At 28.6% G+C, this 20,952-nt stretch overlaps 1 protein-coding gene across 8 annotated transcripts in view; it reads left to right on the top strand.

Moving 5' to 3' along the window:
• The window catches only part of Obsc (Obscurin), a 68,493-nt gene that overhangs the window by 39,492 nt on the left and 8,049 nt on the right, over positions 1 to 20,952 (top strand). For 4 of the 8 annotated variants that reach the window (XM_089222818.1, XM_089222819.1, XM_015516160.2 and 1 more), the window contains 41 exons: positions 2,741 to 2,833; positions 3,533 to 3,697; positions 3,962 to 4,102; positions 4,168 to 4,330; positions 4,466 to 4,546; positions 4,785 to 5,054; positions 5,885 to 6,112; positions 6,228 to 6,314; positions 6,516 to 6,758; positions 6,822 to 6,963; positions 7,030 to 7,214; positions 7,279 to 7,521; positions 7,598 to 8,009; positions 8,076 to 8,363; positions 8,424 to 8,708; positions 8,773 to 8,948; positions 9,015 to 9,302; positions 9,505 to 9,597; positions 9,791 to 9,898; positions 9,990 to 12,491; positions 12,802 to 12,907; positions 12,976 to 13,754; positions 13,820 to 13,928; positions 13,982 to 14,099; positions 14,157 to 14,535; positions 14,865 to 15,270; positions 15,368 to 15,546; positions 15,812 to 16,167; positions 16,231 to 16,475; positions 16,531 to 16,838; positions 16,898 to 17,255; positions 17,332 to 17,472; positions 17,528 to 17,713; positions 17,787 to 18,024; positions 18,099 to 18,532; positions 18,817 to 18,955; positions 19,030 to 19,490; positions 19,554 to 19,920; positions 20,010 to 20,311; positions 20,388 to 20,543; positions 20,611 to 20,756. In XM_089222818.1, the coding sequence (XP_089078944.1) occupies positions 2,741 to 2,833; positions 3,533 to 3,697; positions 3,962 to 4,102; positions 4,168 to 4,330; positions 4,466 to 4,546; positions 4,785 to 5,054; positions 5,885 to 6,112; positions 6,228 to 6,314; positions 6,516 to 6,758; positions 6,822 to 6,963; positions 7,030 to 7,214; positions 7,279 to 7,521; positions 7,598 to 8,009; positions 8,076 to 8,363; positions 8,424 to 8,708; positions 8,773 to 8,948; positions 9,015 to 9,302; positions 9,505 to 9,597; positions 9,791 to 9,898; positions 9,990 to 12,491; positions 12,802 to 12,907; positions 12,976 to 13,754; positions 13,820 to 13,928; positions 13,982 to 14,099; positions 14,157 to 14,535; positions 14,865 to 15,270; positions 15,368 to 15,546; positions 15,812 to 16,167; positions 16,231 to 16,475; positions 16,531 to 16,838; positions 16,898 to 17,255; positions 17,332 to 17,472; positions 17,528 to 17,713; positions 17,787 to 18,024; positions 18,099 to 18,532; positions 18,817 to 18,955; positions 19,030 to 19,490; positions 19,554 to 19,920; positions 20,010 to 20,311; positions 20,388 to 20,543; positions 20,611 to 20,756 (12,106 nt within the window). The remainder of the gene's footprint in view (positions 1 to 2,740; positions 2,834 to 3,532; positions 3,698 to 3,961; positions 4,103 to 4,167; positions 4,331 to 4,465; positions 4,547 to 4,784; positions 5,055 to 5,884; positions 6,113 to 6,227; positions 6,315 to 6,515; positions 6,759 to 6,821; positions 6,964 to 7,029; positions 7,215 to 7,278; positions 7,522 to 7,597; positions 8,010 to 8,075; positions 8,364 to 8,423; positions 8,709 to 8,772; positions 8,949 to 9,014; positions 9,303 to 9,504; positions 9,598 to 9,790; positions 9,899 to 9,989; positions 12,492 to 12,801; positions 12,908 to 12,975; positions 13,755 to 13,819; positions 13,929 to 13,981; positions 14,100 to 14,156; positions 14,536 to 14,864; positions 15,271 to 15,367; positions 15,547 to 15,811; positions 16,168 to 16,230; positions 16,476 to 16,530; positions 16,839 to 16,897; positions 17,256 to 17,331; positions 17,473 to 17,527; positions 17,714 to 17,786; positions 18,025 to 18,098; positions 18,533 to 18,816; positions 18,956 to 19,029; positions 19,491 to 19,553; positions 19,921 to 20,009; positions 20,312 to 20,387; positions 20,544 to 20,610; positions 20,757 to 20,952) is intronic. The other 4 variants (XM_015516158.2, XM_015516159.2, XM_015516161.2 and 1 more) reach the window with 4 other exon arrangements.

Genomic DNA, 20,952 nt, shown 5'->3' with positions numbered 1-20,952 from the left:
TTTTTCATGGTAGAGGTCTCGTAATTTTCCTAAAAATTATAATTCATTGAAAAAAAATCGAACATCATATTAAAGTGAATGGTGAAGATGGGTCCCTTAGACCCTCGCCTCCATAATTACACCCCTGTAGCTATTTCTTAATTTTGAATTTATAAAGAATGGTTTTATTATTATATAAATTATACAATATAAAATAATAGAGAAAAGTATTTATTTATTTATTTATTTATTTATTTATTTTTTTTTTTTTGGGGGGGGGGGGGTATCGGCCTTTAAGACCAGCCCTCCTAGTATATATACAGAAAATTATATCCAATATTAATAACTATTTTCTTAGCTGTAAATTGTAATCAATTGCAATAATTTTAATAAACAACAACATATTCAATTTGCATGAGCCAAACTAAATTAATTTGTAATTCACACTATAACTATAAAGTAAAAATATATCTTTAAAAAATAATGTTATAGTAAGTAACATCTGTAGATTGATTTCGAGAAGCATAACAATATTTTAAGTTTATCTTACTCAGTGCTCGCTTAATTACTAGGTATAGTCAGGTTGGATTTTAATTGGGTAAAAAACTCAAACGCTAGTTGACCTGTAGAAATATACATATTTCTCATGTAAATATCTTATTCGATCTTACAATTTTAATTTTGTCAAGTATACTGTTGGATATAACAACTATATAGTATTGGCAAGTAGCCATTTGCAGAATCCTTTTACTGGAAATAGACACTATGATATTTCTTAAGATTTTTATAGTGCGAAATACCACAAACTATCAAACATCCACAAGAATAAAAATCATATGTATTTTTGATAGTAATTATATTAATAACATAGACACATTGTAAGTATAGTTGGTTTTTTTATACATACATTTTAAACAATTAAATGAGTAGGTATGTATTAATGTTTTTGTTAATATTTAAAAATAGTAAAAACAACGTTCTTAGAATAATTGCATTTCTTAAATATAATTACCTGTAAATTAAGGGTTTAACTAAACTTAAGATCTAACCAATCAATGTAAACAACCCTTACTGGGCACTGGCATTATTATAGTTATTTACTTACTATATATCAAATAAATTAATAAAGAGGTAGCAAAGTGTCTGACCTTCGTTATCTATGCTGCCATACTAAACTTTTCAGTTGTTGATTAAAAAGATTTCAAAAATTGTCTTTTAAATATGCCAACTGACATAAAGTTAGGCCATTTTCTATTAAACTTTTCACAAGTCTGTGCATGAATTTACATTATTTCTTTTACATTTTTACGTCTTTGTAAGAAGATTTAGCGTAATTTTAACGAACGTAGAAAGTTATTTTAATATACCTACCATTAAATTATTTATCTCACTTGAAAGCATTTATTTTAAACTACCCTATTTTCTTGTATTTCTACACTTTTTTAATAATAGATTAGTAAATAATTGATACCATTGACATTAAATACTATTTATAATCAATACAACACTTAAAAGAGTTTTATTACGGTTGGATACTTCGATAAACGATTCAAATAAGTTCAGCATGGTTGTACTTACCTCATTTATTACAATTATCGATTTTCATTTATCATTTAAAATTGAATATTTTTATTAAAAATAAAACTGTCTGCATTCTCAATTCTATGTAATAGACCTTTGTGGATGTTGAATATGAATTCATTTTATGCTAGATGTAATAGTAATGAATTTTAAAGAAATATTGGTACATTTTTCTGGGAAGTATATCTATAAATACCTTTTGTAGGCAATTTAATATCAACTAATGATGAACGCCACCAGTTTTTGGCAGACTTGATATTATACAATAATAAGTAGGTATAATATAATATATATTATGATTACGTATGCATAATTTTTATTATATTAGTAATAGCAACTTACCATCTGCATTTACTTTTAATGCAAACCACAATCCATATGATAAAAAATAAATAAATTAGGTTATAAAAATTAATATTTTTAACTGTGGAAATTGTAACTCGATACCCAGGGTTCTGGTATTGAGCATTAAGTAATTTACAATCTATAGAATGTAAGTAAATAAACGAGTTTTATGTTCCTAAATAAGCTATTTTATGAATAGAAAAAATTTACAAAAAATTTTATATCATAAATAGGTATTATAATAACTATTTGATATTTATACAACAATATTTTAATGAAAAATGTTCGCAATTTATGCATTTATATGGTAACTATTACAGTAAGCAAAGGAATCAATTTAAAAAAAATGTTATATATGATATCAAAATATTAAGTTAAAAGGAACGCAATTTTTTATTTTTTGGTACATATGTATAATTTATAGACATATATAGTTTCCTTTTTAACTTATATTGTGATTTGATTGATATTTTATATAATATTTATAGAAGTACTATAGATGATTGTATTCATTAAAAAAAGTTTAAGATCGTTTGTATAGCATCATATTAAAATTGGATATATCTTGTAATAAAAAAAAATTATAGATCGCAGAGGAACTGGTGTGTGATTATTTATTTTTAAATTGCGCTATTTTAAATGCATGATCATAACGGAAGAGCTATGAAGACTACTTTTTATTTATACATACAACGCTCACACTTGTTGTGACGATTTCCTGAAAATTCATCAGCAGTATATTTTTACACTGTCTGTTGTCAGGTCGAAATTCGGTCACCAGTGAAAAAAAAAGTTAACTATAACATAAAATGTTCACTTTTTGTTTCAATTTCAGGATGAGAGATTGAAATTTGGTGACGATAAAACTCTTTCAGAACACTTGAAATTACCAATACAACGAATTAATGATTATCAATTACTACTCAAGGTTAGTTATAAGGCTCTATACATAACTTAATACAGTAAAAAAAAAAAACAGATTATTTTACATGAATAATATATAACGTAATGCCTACAATGATAAAATAGACAAAAAAAATAAATATATATTATAAAAAATCAATGAAAGAAAATCTTAGGTAACAATTATAACTTTAAAACATATTTTGCAATAAATATAATATACATTTTATTTATTTTCATTATTTCTTAATAATTGGATGCAGAATACTACGTATAGTTGTATAAATAATTTCTTCTCCTATATAATATCTAGAATTATTTATTTATTTTAAACTTAAAATTTTCTTATAAACTTTAATATGGTTTTATACTTATTTAATATTTAATTTCTGAATTATTTTTCATAAATTGTTTATATAAACTTAAAAGCATGTATTACACTTAACACCATATCTATTGAATATTTTCTAATATTTTAAGTAATATCGTTAAACTAATAGTGCTCTTCCTAATCTTAGAATTTAAAAGCAGCTTAACTATGGTCAGGGTTGTTGGATGGCAGTTGTATAATTAGTAATATAAAAACATTTTTTTTTTTTTTTTAATAAACGGAAAAACATTTCCTTGAATTATTTTTTATCAGCGTCTTTGCGATAAATGTATGACAACAAATTTAATTTATATTTTACGTTATACAAACAATATACATATTTTATTTTATTAGGAATTAGTGAAATACTCATTACTCATAGGAGAAGATACTACTGATTTAGAAAGAGCTCTGGAATTGATGCTATCAATTCCACACCGATTTACCGACACGAAATTTTTAACTAATATAGAAGGATTTCATGGCACTATACATAAACTGGGCCGATTGTTAAAACACGTAAGTGGACTACGACTACGTTATTAATCATCAAAAGTTTATAAATATCACTGAAGGTTAAATTTTGTATAGTCGGTGGTTTTTTCCTATATATTTTTAACATGTGTTTTTGTGTGTTGTTTTATACATAGATTCTGAATTGAAAGATTCATAGTTCATTCTTATAAAAATCTAGTATTGATAATCAATGTTCATACCTATTCAACAATTGTATATTTTATTAGAATACACTATATACATTACATTACTATTATAAAATTATAGGGATGGTACTACGTACAAGACGCCGAAGATCCTAAAGGGCATCAGCGCTATTGCTTTTTATTTAAATCTAGAATCCTTGTCTGTAAAGTTCGTCGTATATCTGAAGATAAATCTGTCTTCGTACTGAAAGATATAATTAGAGTAATATAGTACAATTCAAAGTAAATATATACAATTATAAACAATATTATTTTTTTTTCAAACAGTTACCCGAAGTTACTGTAAAAGCAGCTCCAGACAATAAGCGTGTATGGATACTTCATCATAGACTAGGAGAAGTTGGAAATTATCCTTTCACCTTCAGGGCCAATGAAGATTTGATTCGGGATCAATGGATTACAGAAATTGAAGAACATAGAAACGATTTACGTAAGTATTGAATATATATATTTTTTTAATGATAATTATATTTTTTAATAGATGATTTAATTAATATTATACATTAAAGCATAAAAATAATTTAAATATTCTAAAAAAATGTATAATGGGATTATCGGTTAAAAGGTGAAAAAGAAGATTTACAAGACCAATTTTGGGAGCGAGAATACGTTTCTATAACAGAATCTTCTAAATCTTCTATTACAGGTTCATACAAATAAATTACGCGTATGCTTGATCTGGTTTTAAATAAATAATAGTTGCAACTATTAAATAATTTATTAAAAAGCTGAGATTTTTTAAAAAATTGTTATTAACTTGAGCATATTAAAAATAAGTATTACACGCGCTTTAAGCTATTAATTACAATTATAATACGCTGAACTTGCTTCTTTTTTATCATAATGTTAATTATAAGTTTTTAGTTAATGATTTTATATTTTAGTGACAAATGTTGAACATAACAGTGACGATATCAAAGTACAAAAACAAAAGGATGAAGATCTATTTGAACCACTTAAAGGTATTGAATTAGATATTTCTTCAGAAATTGAAGAAGGTTTAGATCCTATTGAAAGGCGATTAGCACCTAAACCGTTGAAACACGTTGAAGAGCCAAAACGTCCACCACTTACACTTCCACCTAAAGAACCAATATTTGAATGCACATCACCACCTGAACCTCAAAAACGGCCAGAACCTGAGAAAGTTGAAGGTTAGTAATGTTTGAATTAATAATTTTTTTATATATAAGATATAACCCCCGTTGACACTTCAGTGTCGTTTACTTTTTTCTCGTGTAACATTAAATAAAAATTACCCTCATAACTAGGGAACGGATTAAAATTCTCTATTATAAACTCTTGCAATTTCAATGTTTTATAAACCGTAAAAAAATAAAAAATATCCTTGTTTAAACAAACTGTTGTTATATGTGTGAATATTTGATTTCGTCAAAATTTAAAATTCAACTGTCATAAAAAAATATTTCATCTTTTGCTAAACTTTTTTTAAATATCCTGTAAAAAAATAAGAAGTTATTGTCGAGCTTTGGATGTAAAACATCGTCTATTCTGTCACTACTTTTAATTAAAAACCTTTATATTATTTTCTTTATTCAGAATAAGAGTATTGCGAAAACGGTTTTGGGGATTGATGTGTGTATTCTATTATCCTTCCGGAAACCTTTATTCTGAATTGAGTATTAATAGATAGTATAATAATATAGTATAGGAAAATCATAAACATAACTCATAAGTAATTAAATAATTTTCCTGAGAAATATATTTTGGAATGTTAATAAACAGGTTAAGTATTGTTAGTACAGTACAATGCATACCTACCTATATACTAATATTATCTCCTTCACATCGCCAAATCCATCGATAATATACGTCAAAAGATTTAATGAAATCATAAATATAAGTAATTGATAAATGATGATTCTGTGGCTACATGACTTCTAATTAAAAAATACATTTGAAAAAATTATATCGAAAATTGAAAGTAAAGTTTTAATTTGGACTGCTATTTATGTTGGTATAGAACCTCATGTGATTGAAATGCCTGTTCCACATCAAGAGGTTATTGCTGAAAAAGAAATAAAAGAGGAAGTGCCTATTCCACCAGTAGAACCAGTTCCAACGGAACCACCTCCACCAGAAAGATCTCCTTCACCAGCTGAAGAAGAAATTGAATCTGAACCATTAAAATATATAGAAGGTGTTTCAAAACCATACTTTCATGTCAATATTAAAGGAACTAATCGTGGAGGTTTGTTAAAAAATATTTTATTAAATAAAATAAAATAACTTATCAAGTATCTATATTTTTAATACATTTATCTATTAATGCAACTATTGTTAAAACTATATCGTTAAATGAAAAGGTATTATTGAAGAGTGTAATGAATGGTGGGACACTAAGGGTGAATTTAAATCAGGAAGATCAATGAATAACGAATCTTCTCTCGCAGGTGATAAACACGTGAGAGTAATGCAAATTTAAATTTGTTTTTAAATGTGCTTTTATTTTAACCAAAGCCAAAGTAGATTGAAAAATATTTTAAAAATCATATGGTGTTTATCAAAAAAATAATTGCTTATATACTACATAATGCTGCATTAAACGTATTTAAAGTAAAATGATTTCCTAATTACTATTTTTCTTATAATAGTTGGAGAAAATGCAATATTTGAATGTGAAATTGAGGGTGCTACAAATGTCACATGGTTGAAAAATAACATGCCATTACCAAATACTATTGCTAATCGAACTACCATAACAGAAGATAAAGAAAAAAATTTGTATAAATTACAATTAAATAAAGTAATAATGTCAGATTCAGGAACTTACACCGTTAAAGCTGAAAATGATTTAGGAGAGTCTACAAGTACAGCACTCCTATTTGTTGAAAATCGTAAGTTAATCCTTTTGTTTTTAAATGAAATGAACATTAACTATAAAACTTGAACATTTTCAGTTTCTGCAGATGAAAAGAAAGCAAGAGCTAAAGCGAACGCCCCAATTTTTGCTGTCAAACTTGCTGATACTCAGCTTTTAGAGAACACCCATGCTAGATTTATGATTGAGATAAAAGGAAATCCACTGCCTAAATTGAGATTGTAAATAGCTTTTTTTATTATATTGTATAAGTTTAATGTATTTATATTTGTATTATATTTATTTAGTTTCAAAGGAGATAAAGAAATATCTGAAGAAGATACAAGAATACAAATATTAGAAGTGAATAAAGAAAAAGGTCTCTATGAAATAATTCTACCTAACGTAAAACCTGAAGATGCAGGAGAATATAGAGTGATTGCTAGTAATAAATACTCCGAAGAATCATGTTCTTGTCATGTTTCAGTTACAAGTATGATGTTATATTATGTACTTTACTAGGTTAAACATTTGTATAATTATATATTTTTGTTTAGATGAAAAAGACTTATGGGCTGGAATGCAAACAATAGTACCAGATGGTACTCCACATTTTACCTGGTTGAAAAATGGAAAGCCATTCAACCCAGAAGAACGGTTTAAAGTATTATTCAAGGACGATGAGGATTCATTAGCTTTAGTGTTCCAAAACGTAAAACCGGAAGATGCTGGTTTATATACTTGTATTGCCTCTACTTGTCATGGAAAAATATCATGTAGCGCTGAGCTTAGTGTCCAAGGTATAATGAAATAACATATAATTATAGTGTTATAAATTAAATCGATATATTTAGCTTGAATTTTTATTAATTTTAGGTGTTGTGAAAGAACTAGATTTGCCTTATGCTCCGAAAATAACCACTGATGTGAAAGAATTTGAAACGAAAATCCAAAGCACAGCCATCTTAGAGGCTAAAGTAATCGGTGATCCATTGCCAGATATCATTTGGTTTAAAAATAATGAAGAAATTAATGAAAATGAACGAATAAAAGTCATGTTTGAAGATGAGATTGCTGCTATCGTGATAAAAAATGTTGAGGTTGAAGATGAAGGAGAATATAAAGTACTTGCCAAAAATGATTTAGGATCTGACACAGAAACAATCAATTTATCGATCAAAGCCGCTCCAAAGTTCAGAAAAAATTTAATTGACTATGAAGGTGTTACTGGAAAAGATATAACATTAACAGTTGAGATTGAAGCATCTCCAAAACCAATAGTACAATGGTAACATTTCATACATTTTTATAGTAAAATTTTTAATTTATCGATAAAAATTTATACTTTGTGTAGGTATAAAGATAGTAAAGTTATAAAAAAATCGAATAGAATAAAATATGTTACCGATGAAGTATCTGGAGTCTATACTTTAATTATTCAAGATTGTAAAATGGAAGATATTGGTTTATATTCAGTAGTTGCTTCTAACCAATATAGTCAAATATCTGATGCTTGTAGAATTAATCTTCAAATGCCTCCCCAATTTATCGGTGTTTTAGCAAAAGAGGTTGAAACTTTGGAAGGTGATTATGTATCATTGAGCGTTAGAGTAGAGGGAGACCCACCACCTCAAGTAAAATGGTAAAAACAATAATATTAACGCATGAAGAACAATTAAGTAATAGTTGTTTTATATTTCAGGTACTTTGAAGATAAATTGTTAATTGCTGATAAAACACACATCAAAATTAACGCTGTAGAAGACGTTCATACTCTTTTAATTAGTAATCTTACTAGGGAAGATTCAGGCAAATATACGTGTGAGATAAGTAACGAGTTTGGGAAAAATACAAGCGAAGGAAAATTGTTAGTCAAATGTCCACCAATTTTTGAAACACCTTTAACTGATACAAAAGCAATTGAAGGGGATACAAACGTAGAGTTTACTGTAAAATTGAATTCTTATCCAAAATCGTCAATTCAATGGTAAAGTAATGGGAATAAAAGCATAAATAAAACAAATTATTTAATTATTTATATTAATTTCTAGGTTCCGAGAGGAAGAAGAAATAACAGAAACAACTACAGAATTCGCTTTTTCCGAAGATGGAGATAATTTCAAGCTAATTATAAAAGAAGCAAAGACTAAATTAGCTGGCACATATAAATGTAGAGCAACAAACGAAATTGGAACCTATGATTCGGAAGCCACTCTTACAGTTATGTGTAAGATAAAGTAAAATTAAACTTAAACTTAGGTATTTCTATGAAACCTATTCTTTTATTCAATAGCACAACCTACATTTAAGAAAGGATTAAGTGACATGGAGGTAACGGAAGGAGGAATGCTAAAGCTGCAAGTGACTTGTCACGGAAGCCCTATTCCAGAAATTAAATGGTTCAAAGATGGCAAAGAAGTACGTAGTGATGCCCACATCAAAATATCAAAAGACAAAAAAAGAGTGGAGAATTTTAGTCTCACTGTCAATCTTATAAAAGTAGAAGATGGTGGAGAATATGAAGTTAGAGCAACTAACGAAATGGGGACAGCTATTACTAAGAGTATAGTAAATATCCTAGGTAAAAACTTTTAAGACTTGTTTAGATATTTAAACAACAACTGTAATACCTATTTTATAATTAAAATTATTAAATTTTGGATAAATATAGGGCATGCGTTTTATTAAGCATGTTTTCGAATATCAATCCAATCCATTGTGAACTAATTTTTTTAATTTTTAATTTTAAATGTTATAATTTTGCATGACCTTTGAAAAAATAGCGAAACATTCAACTGATTTCAATGACGATGATAGTGAATCAGCTAAAAATAAAAATGAGGATATGGAAGAAAAAGTAGATAAAAAAGAAAAAGGTAAGTTGATTTTCCTAAATATTTTGTGTAAATAGAAGCTATTTTACTTATATAGCTACTTACAAAATATGTGGGATTTTGGGATTTCATAGAATAGAATTATATATGCTAAAAGCTTAAAGTTGCTATTAGATAAATTTGTAAACAAAATAACATACGAAAATGTTAAATACACAGTAATTAAATTTATTAGTGACATTGCCAATCAAAATCGACAAAATGGAAAGCACCAAGGAGAAATTAGTGGAAATAAATGTGGAAGAAGATAGAAAAATTGGTATTTCATCTAAAACTAATATAGGTATGCAATTTTTTACAGGAGTCAAACAAAGGCATCTATGGTGTTCATATTACTTTCATTAAATTAGGTTATTATAATTAACGCGTTGCAGATGGTGATAAATCTATCAAAACCGAGGAAAGCTTAGTTATAATGAGCAGCCAGTCAGGAGAATTTAGTTGCGTGGAAATGAGTTGGGAAGAATCTTCTATTAAATGTAAAAATTACTATGGAATTGTAGAGGAACCTAGGGATGAACGAATTATACCAATTAAAATAGATAGAAGTATATCAATTCACACAGCTTCTGACGAAGAAGAAGAACCATTTTGGGTAATTGAAAGTGTAAAAAAACACGAAGAAGTAAGAAATGAGATTAAAAAAATGAAAGATAATAAAAGCTTTCAAGCGTCATTAGGAGATAATTATGATGAAGACGACGATAATTCTTTAATAGAACTACTAAAACGAGTACAAAAACAGCGAAATGATTTAGAAGATATATTGGAAAAGGAAAACTATACTATGAATAAATTTGAGGTAAATCATACAGACAATATATTATCACGGAGTAATAGCATGTTAAGTGAATCTTCTACACTAAAAGCAAGATCAGTTTCAAGGTTATCATCTTTAGAAGAGAATATAAACAATCCATATTTAGCTCATCCAGAGCTATCGGAAAATTTAATAAATGAATTAATTCCAAATAATTCTAATACTTGTACAAAAATTAAAAAAGAAACCTCATTAATTTCAGATAATTTTTCAAAACAACTTATTAGTAACAAAATCTATGATTCAGATGAACGAAAAAAAGGTATTTTGTCTACTGATACATTAGGGAATAGCTGCGAACATTCGGATGAAAAATATTCAAAACACGGAGAAAAAGTTTTGAATAGGGCTGATAGAAATTCAATATCAAGACTGTCTTCTATAGAAGAATGTGATAATTCTTTATTGTCTGAGAAAAATATTAAAGCGTTTTCTGAAACACCAAAAAGATTATCGTTGTCTAGATTGCCTTCTACTGAGTATAAAAAACAGGATTTCACTCTGGAAAATTCTATTTCACCTATTATTAAACAAGATGAATCAAATAAAGAATCAATTTCCAAATTATCCCCTCGATATACAACAGAAGAATATGAAAATAAATTAACTATAATGAATAATACAATTGATGATAAAGTCAAACCAATAATAGAGCAAAATTTAAATGAGTCAATTCATTTTTCTGGCAAGCATGATTACTTAAATAATTTAAATGATAAACTAAAAAGTAATTATAAAACAGCTTTAGACAATGATAAATCAAATGAATCTACTCCCTTACACATGTCTAATATCGATGAAGCTGACTTTCGTAGAAAATCATTAATAAGACAGTCTAGTATGATAAGTGATGCTCTAAGTGCGATGTGTACTGAAATTTCCGAGGATAATAAATATAATGAACAAAAAAAACACTCTATTAAAGAAAATAATACTTATTTTAAATCCACTTTAAAAGAAAAAACTGATAACAATTTATTGACACCTTTAATTAAACCTGAAAGTACTAAAAAATGTTCAACATTTGACGAAGGTGATATAACAGATTCTTTAGTTGGAAATTCTAGCATTTCAAAAATCGCGTGTGATGAAAGCATTGAAAATAGTTCAACAACTAAATTAAATTCTGCCGATACATCTGAAATTAATGATAAGTCATATGACTCGTTACCATCAAAAGAATATTCTAAAATATCAAATACTGAACCATTAGGGAAATTCTTAAGCTCCGAGTTAAATCAAAATATATTAACTGATTTAATTACGAAAAAATCAGAATCCGATCTTCAAAATGGAACTTTATACAATAACTCTCAAACTTCAAATGAATTCGTTCCTAATTTGTCAAATATTGAAAATGAAAGTTCTTTGTTAGATAAGGAAAATAATTTAAATAATGAGCAGCACTCAACATTTGAATCTTTGTCAAAAGATAAGAATCTGGATATAATTTTACCTAAGAAAGCTATTCCATCAAGTGATATTGAAAATTCTATAAACAATTTGCAACCTAAAGATTTAACAAATGTCCCATTGTTACACCAAAAAGAAAGAGGAAATAACACCAATAACTTACAAATTCCGATTAAAGAAAATTCTATCGATAAAGAAGACGATATGGTTGAACAACCTATTCCAAGTTTATCAGATAAAGTAAATGTTAAGTTACCACTAAGAACGCAGCGAAAAGAAGTTATTGAATGTAGTACATCTAATAGCAGTACGAACATATTACATGATGATTCTCTTTCATTAAATTATTTTGATAATTCTAAAAATATAGTGGAAGATTTAAATCCTGATAATTCAATTCGTCTCTCATTATCAAAAGATATAATAGATTCCAACATTTTGAATAAACATTTAGTTACTAAAGAAAACGATTTAAATAACACTAAAATTGCAAATATCAAAGCAAAAGTAGATAAAATAGTTGACGAGGATTCTCTGAATGATACGAATAAAGAAACTGAAAATATATCAACATTTAAAACTTTTAATGCACTAAAAGAAGAAAACTATGATACGGCAAGAAGTGGAGGGAAACAAATAGGAGGTATACAAAATATGATGTATAGTAACGTCAGTGTTGTCTTTTATCTCTTGTCCGTTAAGAAATCGTCATTGTTCAGGTTATTTAAGCTACATATTGTGTTAAGTTACCGTGCGCCTAATACTGCATTATTTTAACCCATTTTGTTTTTGATGTCTATTATTCAAGATAACCAATAACAAATATTTTTTGGTTTTTGTGCTTGTAAATAATACATTTAAACATATTGTTTATACTTCCTCATAATTTGGTAAGATTTTTTTTTTAAGTTTAAAAAAAAATTATAATTAATTATCTTGTTTGAAATATCTAGTGCCTCCGAAGATTATATCTGGTATGGATGATGATGAAACTTATGAATCACTTACAAAAGTATTTAATGTCAAAGCTCGTGGTGTTCCTAAACCAAAAGTTCAATGGTAAAAGTTTATTGATTTAAATTCTAATAAAATATATATAACTACTTTATGTACTTTTAATATTTAAGGTTCAAAGACGGCAATGAATTATCAAACACTAGAAATATCAAAATTAATGATTCCGATGAAGACGAATCATTTAAATTAACTATTCAAGATTTAAGAGTGGCTGATTCTGGTTCATATTGCTGTAAACTAACTAATGAAGTAGGAGAAGATATGAAATCAGCAAAACTTAACGTACAAGATGTAGAACTGCTCCGTGGGCCCAAAATAAGAAAACCACTAACTGATTTAGAAGTTAAAAAAGGTCAAAAAGTTGAATGGTCAATAACGCTCATAGCTGATCCCATTCCAGACGTTGAATGGACTTGTGATGGCAATAATGTCAATGCTGATTTTAGTATTGATTCATCTGAAATAGCTAATGGCCTTAAGGAATGTACTTTTACAATGATAATTCCAACTTCTGAACTTAGTGATACCGGTGTTTACCGAGTAAAAGCAACTAATAAGTTTGATTCAGCTGAATGTAGCGCTCGTCTAGATATTGTAATGAAACCTGAAATAGAAGGATTCCATGACATCACTGTAATACCGTCCATGGAAGCGGTATTTGAAGCAATTATTCATGCAGTACCTAAGCCTAAAATTGTGTGGACTATTAATGGAAAAGATTTATCAGAACGAGAATTTGTAAAACTCACAAGTGAAGAATTAGATAAAGATATAACAAAGTTCAAAATAGTTATTGGAGATGTTAATCCAGAAGAGGAAGGTGAATATGTAGTTAAAGCTTGGAATAAAGTGGGCGAAACTACTGCCATAGCTAACCTTAAACTTCATAGTAAGTAAATCTATCTAGGCTAAATTTACTAGGAAATAATTAATCAAATTAAAATTAAATTTTAGCTGAGAGACCTTCATTTGTTAAATTGATGGAAGATTTAACGATACAAGAATATGAAGAAGTTCAGCTATCTGTACGAGTTAATGGGATTCCAAAACCTAAAATCACTTGGTAATATTAATTATAATAAATATTTTATTAGAAATAATTACGTTTCTGCATAGGTTTAAAAATGGGGAAGTCGTAATACCTGACTTAAGAATCAGTATACATACAAATGAAGAAGGCCAAATTAAAAGTACTCTTACCATAGACCATTTCAGCAGTTTAGATATTGCAAACGTAAGATAATATTTATTTTTAAGTTAACTGTAGATTGACGTTTAATTTTTATTACAGTTCTCAGTTAAAGCTGTAAATATGATTGGTGAAGCTGAAACATCATCAAATTTAACTATGGCAGAAATAATGCCCTCTTTTGTAAAACCTTTTGAACGGATAACAGAAGGTGTTGAAGGATCACCAATTGAAATTCAAACACAACTTATTGGAAGCCCTCGTCCTCATGTTGCATGGTATAAAGATGGGGAAGAGCTTAAAAATATGGAAGGAAATAATAAGGATGATGAACCACAACATATTTCCCTAGAAGCAAATCCAAACGGCATTATTTCGATGAAAATTGATAAAGTTGAACAAGCAGATTGTGGTGCATATAAAATAATAGCGACTAATAATTTTGGTACAAGTGCTACTAATACTGCATTGGTAGTTAATGGTAAGTTCGTGCAATGAATAAATTGTATAACATGAAATTATATTTTAACTTAAGATAAAACTGAAATATGATAGTTTGAAAAATAAATAAATTGTATATCTTATTGAATTTAAAGTACTAAAATTAAATTATAAATAACAGAAAATTCTTAATGATAATTTGAGGAATTATTATTGTTTCTACATAATCTATTATTTGCATATAAAATCAAAGAAACGATCGTACTTTATAGTAACTGCAATTTAAATTTTTAGATAATTTTATACATATCATGTTAACAATTTCAGCATTTAAAACTTTTTGTTAAAAGTTTAAACATATTTTTCTAGAATTACCCAAAAAGCCAGTTATAATTAAACACCCAAATCAAGTAGACGTCAGTGAGGGTGAAATTTTAAAAATAGAAGCTCAATACGTAGCCTATCCAGATGCTATTGTAAAATGGTATAAAGATGGACATGTATTACATCCTTGTCCTCAAATTGATTTTGTGATGGGTCCCAACGGCAATATTGCTCTAGTAATTGAAAAAGCAACACTTGGAGACGCTGGTGACTATGAAATTGCTGTATCAAATGAACTGGGTAAAGCATCTGGTCAAATTCAAGTTAAAGTAAGACCAGCAGCTACAGTACCAGCTTTTATCACGCCTTTAAGAGATTCTAAAGTTGTAGAAGGATTTCCAGCAAAATTACCCTTTAGGATATCTGGTTTTCCACTACCAGAAATGGCATGGTAAGCAAGTTTTTTTTAAATTTCTAATACATATTCAATAAATACAATTACGTATATTATATTATATATTACATATTATACGTATATCTTATACAAGGACAATCAATGACAAGCCATTAATAGTGGATGGAGAAAAGATCAAAATAGCACATGAACCTGATGGTCTTCATTATTTATTGATTGAAAAAGCTGGTCCAGAACACGCAGGCAAACTTGCAATAATTGCTTCAAATGATAATGGAAATTCTGTATCAGAGGCTAAACTTTCGGTAACTTGTAAGTCAATATTTTTGTTTTTATTAATTAAATAATATATTATATTTAATTTGTGTTACAAAATATATACTATTGGAATTTACATTGTTGAACTGAAATATATATATATATTTATTTAATTTTTCAACTGTACATTAATGTATTTATGAATTCTAATTCTAAAATAAGTTTAATTAAAGCATTTATTATTTTCAAATTGTAATACAATAAATTTAAATTATTATTTTTTTTAAATAACTTATTGTGTACTGAAATATAATTACAGCAAAAATAAACACTGATTCGTTAGAATCTAAACCAGAGTTTCTTCATGGACTTAAAGATACCACAGTAGAAGAAAGCAATGCATTAACGTTATTAGCTCCATTCCTTGGTAACCCTATACCAGACGTTAAGTGGGAAAAAGACGGAAAAGTATTACAGCCATGCAATAAAGTTCATTTTACCTGTGATGGTTATAAAGTTGGACTTGAAGTACTTGATACCAACACAGGAGATGCTGGACAGTATACTTGCACTTTAACAAATAATCTAGGATCTACCAAATCTGACTGTCAAGTCGGCATTCGTAAACTTTATCAAGCTCCTGTTTTCACGCAACGTTTTTCACATAATCAACAAGTTAGAAAAATAAATGCTCAATATTGTAATTGTATTTTGTTATTCTATTAATTATTGATTTAGTTGCTTTCAAGAGACGCTAAATTCCATGCTCGAGTCACTGGAGTTCCATCTCCAAATATTATATGGCATAAAAATGGTCATCAACTTACGAATGGAGATAAATACAAATTAAAACGTGATGGGGAAGTATGTAGCCTTACTATAAAGGATGTAAATAGTGATGACGCGGGATTGTACAGCTGTATTGCAACCAACAGAGATGGAACAGCTACATGCGAAGCACAACTTTCAATAGCTCCACGAATGTACTATAAATGTGTATACAAGAACTAAAATGTGAAATAATTATAATTTTTTTAGTGTTGATGAATCTAGGAAACAAGAACCACCATCCTTTATGAAGAAAATTGGTGATTGTGAAGTTTATGATGGAATGACAGCTAAATTTACTGCATGTGCTACTGGATGGCCAGAACCTGAGTATGAGTGGTTTTTAGATACTAATAGATTATATGAAACTGAAAGGATTAGAATGGAAAAAGAAGGTTCTGGTTTGCTGCGATTAAAAATATTACATGCCGATTCAATTATTGATTCTGGTCGATACAAATTACGAATCTATAACCCCCATGGAGAAGCCTATTGTGAAGCAAGCATTATATTTGATAGTAAGTTAATAATCAAATATTTAAAAAAATATATAACTCAAGTAATAATTATATTACAGATGGTTTGGATTCGCGTTCAAAACGCCCGGTCGGTGAACTTTACAAAGACTTTGACCGATATCGTGCAACTGGAGCACCGCTACCATTACCTGATCCTCCTTCAATTACTCGAATGTCTGATAAAAGACTTACTCTTACATGGAAACCTTCTTTACCAATCACGCCAAGGACTCCAGTAACATATTTAGTAGAAATGGAAGAACAGCCAAAAGGTGAATGGACAACAGTGAGAGCCGGTATTCGAGGTTGTGCTTGCGATATACATAATTTAATACCATTTAGAGATTATAAGTTCCGAGTTAGAGTTGAAAATAACTATGGAATTAGTGATCCTTCGCCATTTGTCCTGACATACAGGTACGATAAAAATACTGTAACAGTCTTAAAATATTTATTTAACCTTATAAAATCATTATTTTGCTTATTTTTAAAGAGAAAAGTTAGAGCCAGATCCACCTAAATTTACTCCTTATCTACAAATAGGAACTAACTTTAAGCCAGAATCATCGCCTTATTTCCCGAAAGATTTCGATATTGAAAGACCTCCTCATGACAACTACGCACAAGCGCCGAGGTAAATTAATTAGTGCACTGTTTTATGGCTTACATTTTCATTACCGTACTTACAGGTTTTTACATCAAGAACATGATACGCAATATGGTGTTAAAGGTCATAATGCAAATTTATATTGGTTTGTTTATGGATATCCAAAACCAAAAATGCAATATTATTTTGATAATCAGTTAATAGAAATGGGTGGTCGTTATGATTCAAGCTATACCCGAAATGGCCAAGCTACACTATTTATTAATAAGTAAATCATATTTTCTTAAATTTAAGCTTAAGTAAAAAATATAATTTAATAATTATCGTATGTTAAATTTAAGGATGTTGGATCGCGATATAGGAACATATGAAGCGGTTGCAACAAATGAACATGGAACAGCTAGACAAAGAGTTAGATTACAAATTGCTGAGTACCCTAAATTCATAAAACGACCCGAAGAAATGTATGTAATTTTACGTAAAAACTGTAAATTAGAAGCTAGAGTTATTGGTGTTCCGTATCCAGAAATAAAATGGTTTAAAGATTGGAAACCTTTGGTCGATTCTGCTAGAATTCAAGTAATTAATCAATTCATAAAATGAATGAATGTTTTATGTCATTATAATTATGTTATTTTGTTTTAAAATAATAGATTGAACAAGTAGAACCAAATGTTTGTATACTCCGTATCGAAGATGTTATTATGAAAGACGAGGGGTTGTATAGTATAAGTGCTCGTAATTTAGCTGGATCAATATCTACATCAGTGGCTATACATGTCGAGGACCGGGAATCTGATTATTCATACAACGGTAAAACTGACATAAAATGGAAGAAAAAAGATTTTTCAGAATTATATGATATTGGAGACGAGTTGGGACGCGGTACACAGGGTGTTGTGTACCACGCAGTAGAAAGATCAACGGGTAGAAATTACGCTGCCAAGGTTATGCATGCAAAAGGAGATCATTTGACGAAATTAATGGACAATGAGCTAAAAATAATGACTGATTTGAGCAATAGACGAATTATTCGTATTCATGATGCATATCAGACTTCCAGAACATACACATTAATCACAGAACTGTATCCTTTAATATAATTTATAATCTTGACGTTTTATTTTCACTACATAGTTTTATTTAATTTTTTTTTTTTTAGTCAGAAAATATTTATACTAATATAGTGAAATTTATAAATTACAATTTTATAACATTCTCTGAGATCAACGTATTACAAAAAAAAAAATCAATAGTATGTATCAATTGTACATTTACAGGTAAGAAGGGGGGGGGGGGGTTCAAAGAGTGATATCCAAATCTGTACTACATTATTTAAAACATCGATAATTTCCTTGACTTAAAACAAAGTGCTGGAGGTGGTGAGCTTTTGGATATTCTAACCAAACATTCTTTCCTCACAGAATATGATATAGCTTTATATATAATTCAACTACTAAAGGCTTTGAAGTACATGCACGATTTTGAAATTGCCCATTTGGGACTGACAGTGAGTACTTACTATATATACTTACTATATATATTAACTATTTATAATTATTTATTACGTTTCTAAACTCTTAGCCTGGAGATTTACTAATATCTCACCCAGGAGGCGATACATTAAAGTTATGTGATTTTGGACTCAGCAGAAAAATTAATAGAAGAAAATTGGAACCAGTTGATTATGGTATGCCAGAGTTTATTTCTCCTGAAATAGCTAAAGGAGAAGGCGTTGACCTTTCATCCGATATGTGGTCAGTTGGAGTGATAACTCATTTACTTTTAACTGGAGTATCATTATTCCGTTGTGTAAATGATGCTGATACTTTGAATCGAGTAAAAAGTGGATCTTATACACTTAGTACCAAAATCAGCGATTTAGCTAGGGACTTTATCTCAAAACTGTTAGTATATAACTCTAATGATCGTCTGGATGTTATAAGTGCTCTACAGCATCCCTGGTTACAATTTGGTGAAGATATACCCGCAGGAACTAGTCAAATAAACACAGATTCTCTTCGAAATTATTACAACAACTTGAAGTAAGATTTTTAAACTTCAGATCTCATTTTTAATAGTTTAACACAATTTATTTATATTTTCAGGGATTGGTATAGTAACTCGTCTTGTAGAAATTGGTATAGACGCCGTCCATTGTCTTCTGCATTCACTCATCCATCAAAAATGATTTATCCGCCTAGTTTAAATTGCACTCCAAGTCCTACTCCAGAACCAGAAATAAAGCCACCAAAGAAACATGTACCATCATGGAAAGATAAACTTCCATCCAAAGAGCCAATAGATACAGAAATAGGAATAATTAAATCAGAAAGTCACTATCAATATGGTCCCGATACATATTTGTTACAATTAAGAGACACAAATTTCCCAGTGCGTTTAAGAGAATACATGAAAGTTGCCGGTAAAAGTTTAACACTTAGAGGAGGAAGTGATTCACATTTAGACTGGGAGGTAATCGAAGCTATAAAATAATTATAATGCATTTAAAATATAAATCAGAATAAGATTATCGAATTATAACCAAAATAATATTGTTTCAGGCTCCAGTTATTCGTGAAAGAAGGAAATTTACAGATATCATGGATGAAGAAATTGAAGATGAACAAAAAGCGAGAATCAGCAAATATGGTGCTGACATTTACACATTAAGGAGACTTAAACAAGAAATAGGCTCTAGACCAACTGCTCATGTAGAAGCAGAAGCAATTTTAGAATCAAGAATTGATGGACAACCGCCATTCTTTAGAGAAAAGCCTCAAAAATTACCAGTTGAACCAGATAAACCAGTTGATCTTATGTGCTTAGCTGTTGGAGTACCAAAACCATTAGTTCAGTGGTTCAAGTTAGTTTTTATTTTTATAGGAACATATCATAGATAAAATAAATATATTTTACTAGTAAATATTAATATGTTATAGAAATGATATAGTTTTAACTGAAAGTCATAGAATAAAAATGTTAGAAGATAATGATGGAAGATCTATTCTCAGATTAGATCCAGCTACAGAGTTGGATCTAGGAATATATAAAGTTGTGGCCAGAAATAAATTTGGACAAACTACAGCAAGAGCTCGGTAAATTGAGTTATTTTATTTATTTAATTTTTATAGATTTTCGTACTTATACTTAAATTTTTAAAAGGCTCGTTTTAGCACACGAACCTGGACCTATGGAAGCACCGATAGTAAAAGAATATTCTGATACTGAAATTTTGTTACGATGGGAACATCCGAAACATGATGGAAATGCTCCAATATTATGCTATCAATTGGAAGTACGAGAAAATGGTAAGTTGTATAATTTAATGAAATGCGTTGTTCTTCATCTACGATTGAATGAATTAAATTATGTAATTATTCTATTAAAATGCTGTCATATTTTTTTTATTTTTTTTTTCAATAGTCAATTAAGCTTAAAATGCTGTGTATCTAATCAAATATATTACTGAATTGTAAATTATTACAATATCAATTTATTGCCTTA

The sequence above is a fragment of the Diuraphis noxia genome, unplaced genomic scaffold (genome assembly GCF_037042655.1).
Source record: "Diuraphis noxia isolate RWA-SAM2 unplaced genomic scaffold, SU_Dnox_SAM2 contig0003, whole genome shotgun sequence".
Lineage (NCBI taxonomy): Eukaryota > Metazoa > Arthropoda > Insecta > Hemiptera > Aphididae > Diuraphis > Diuraphis noxia.
The sequence above is the reverse complement of the archived record's forward strand: the minus strand, read 5'-3'. Positions and strand labels throughout refer to the sequence as shown.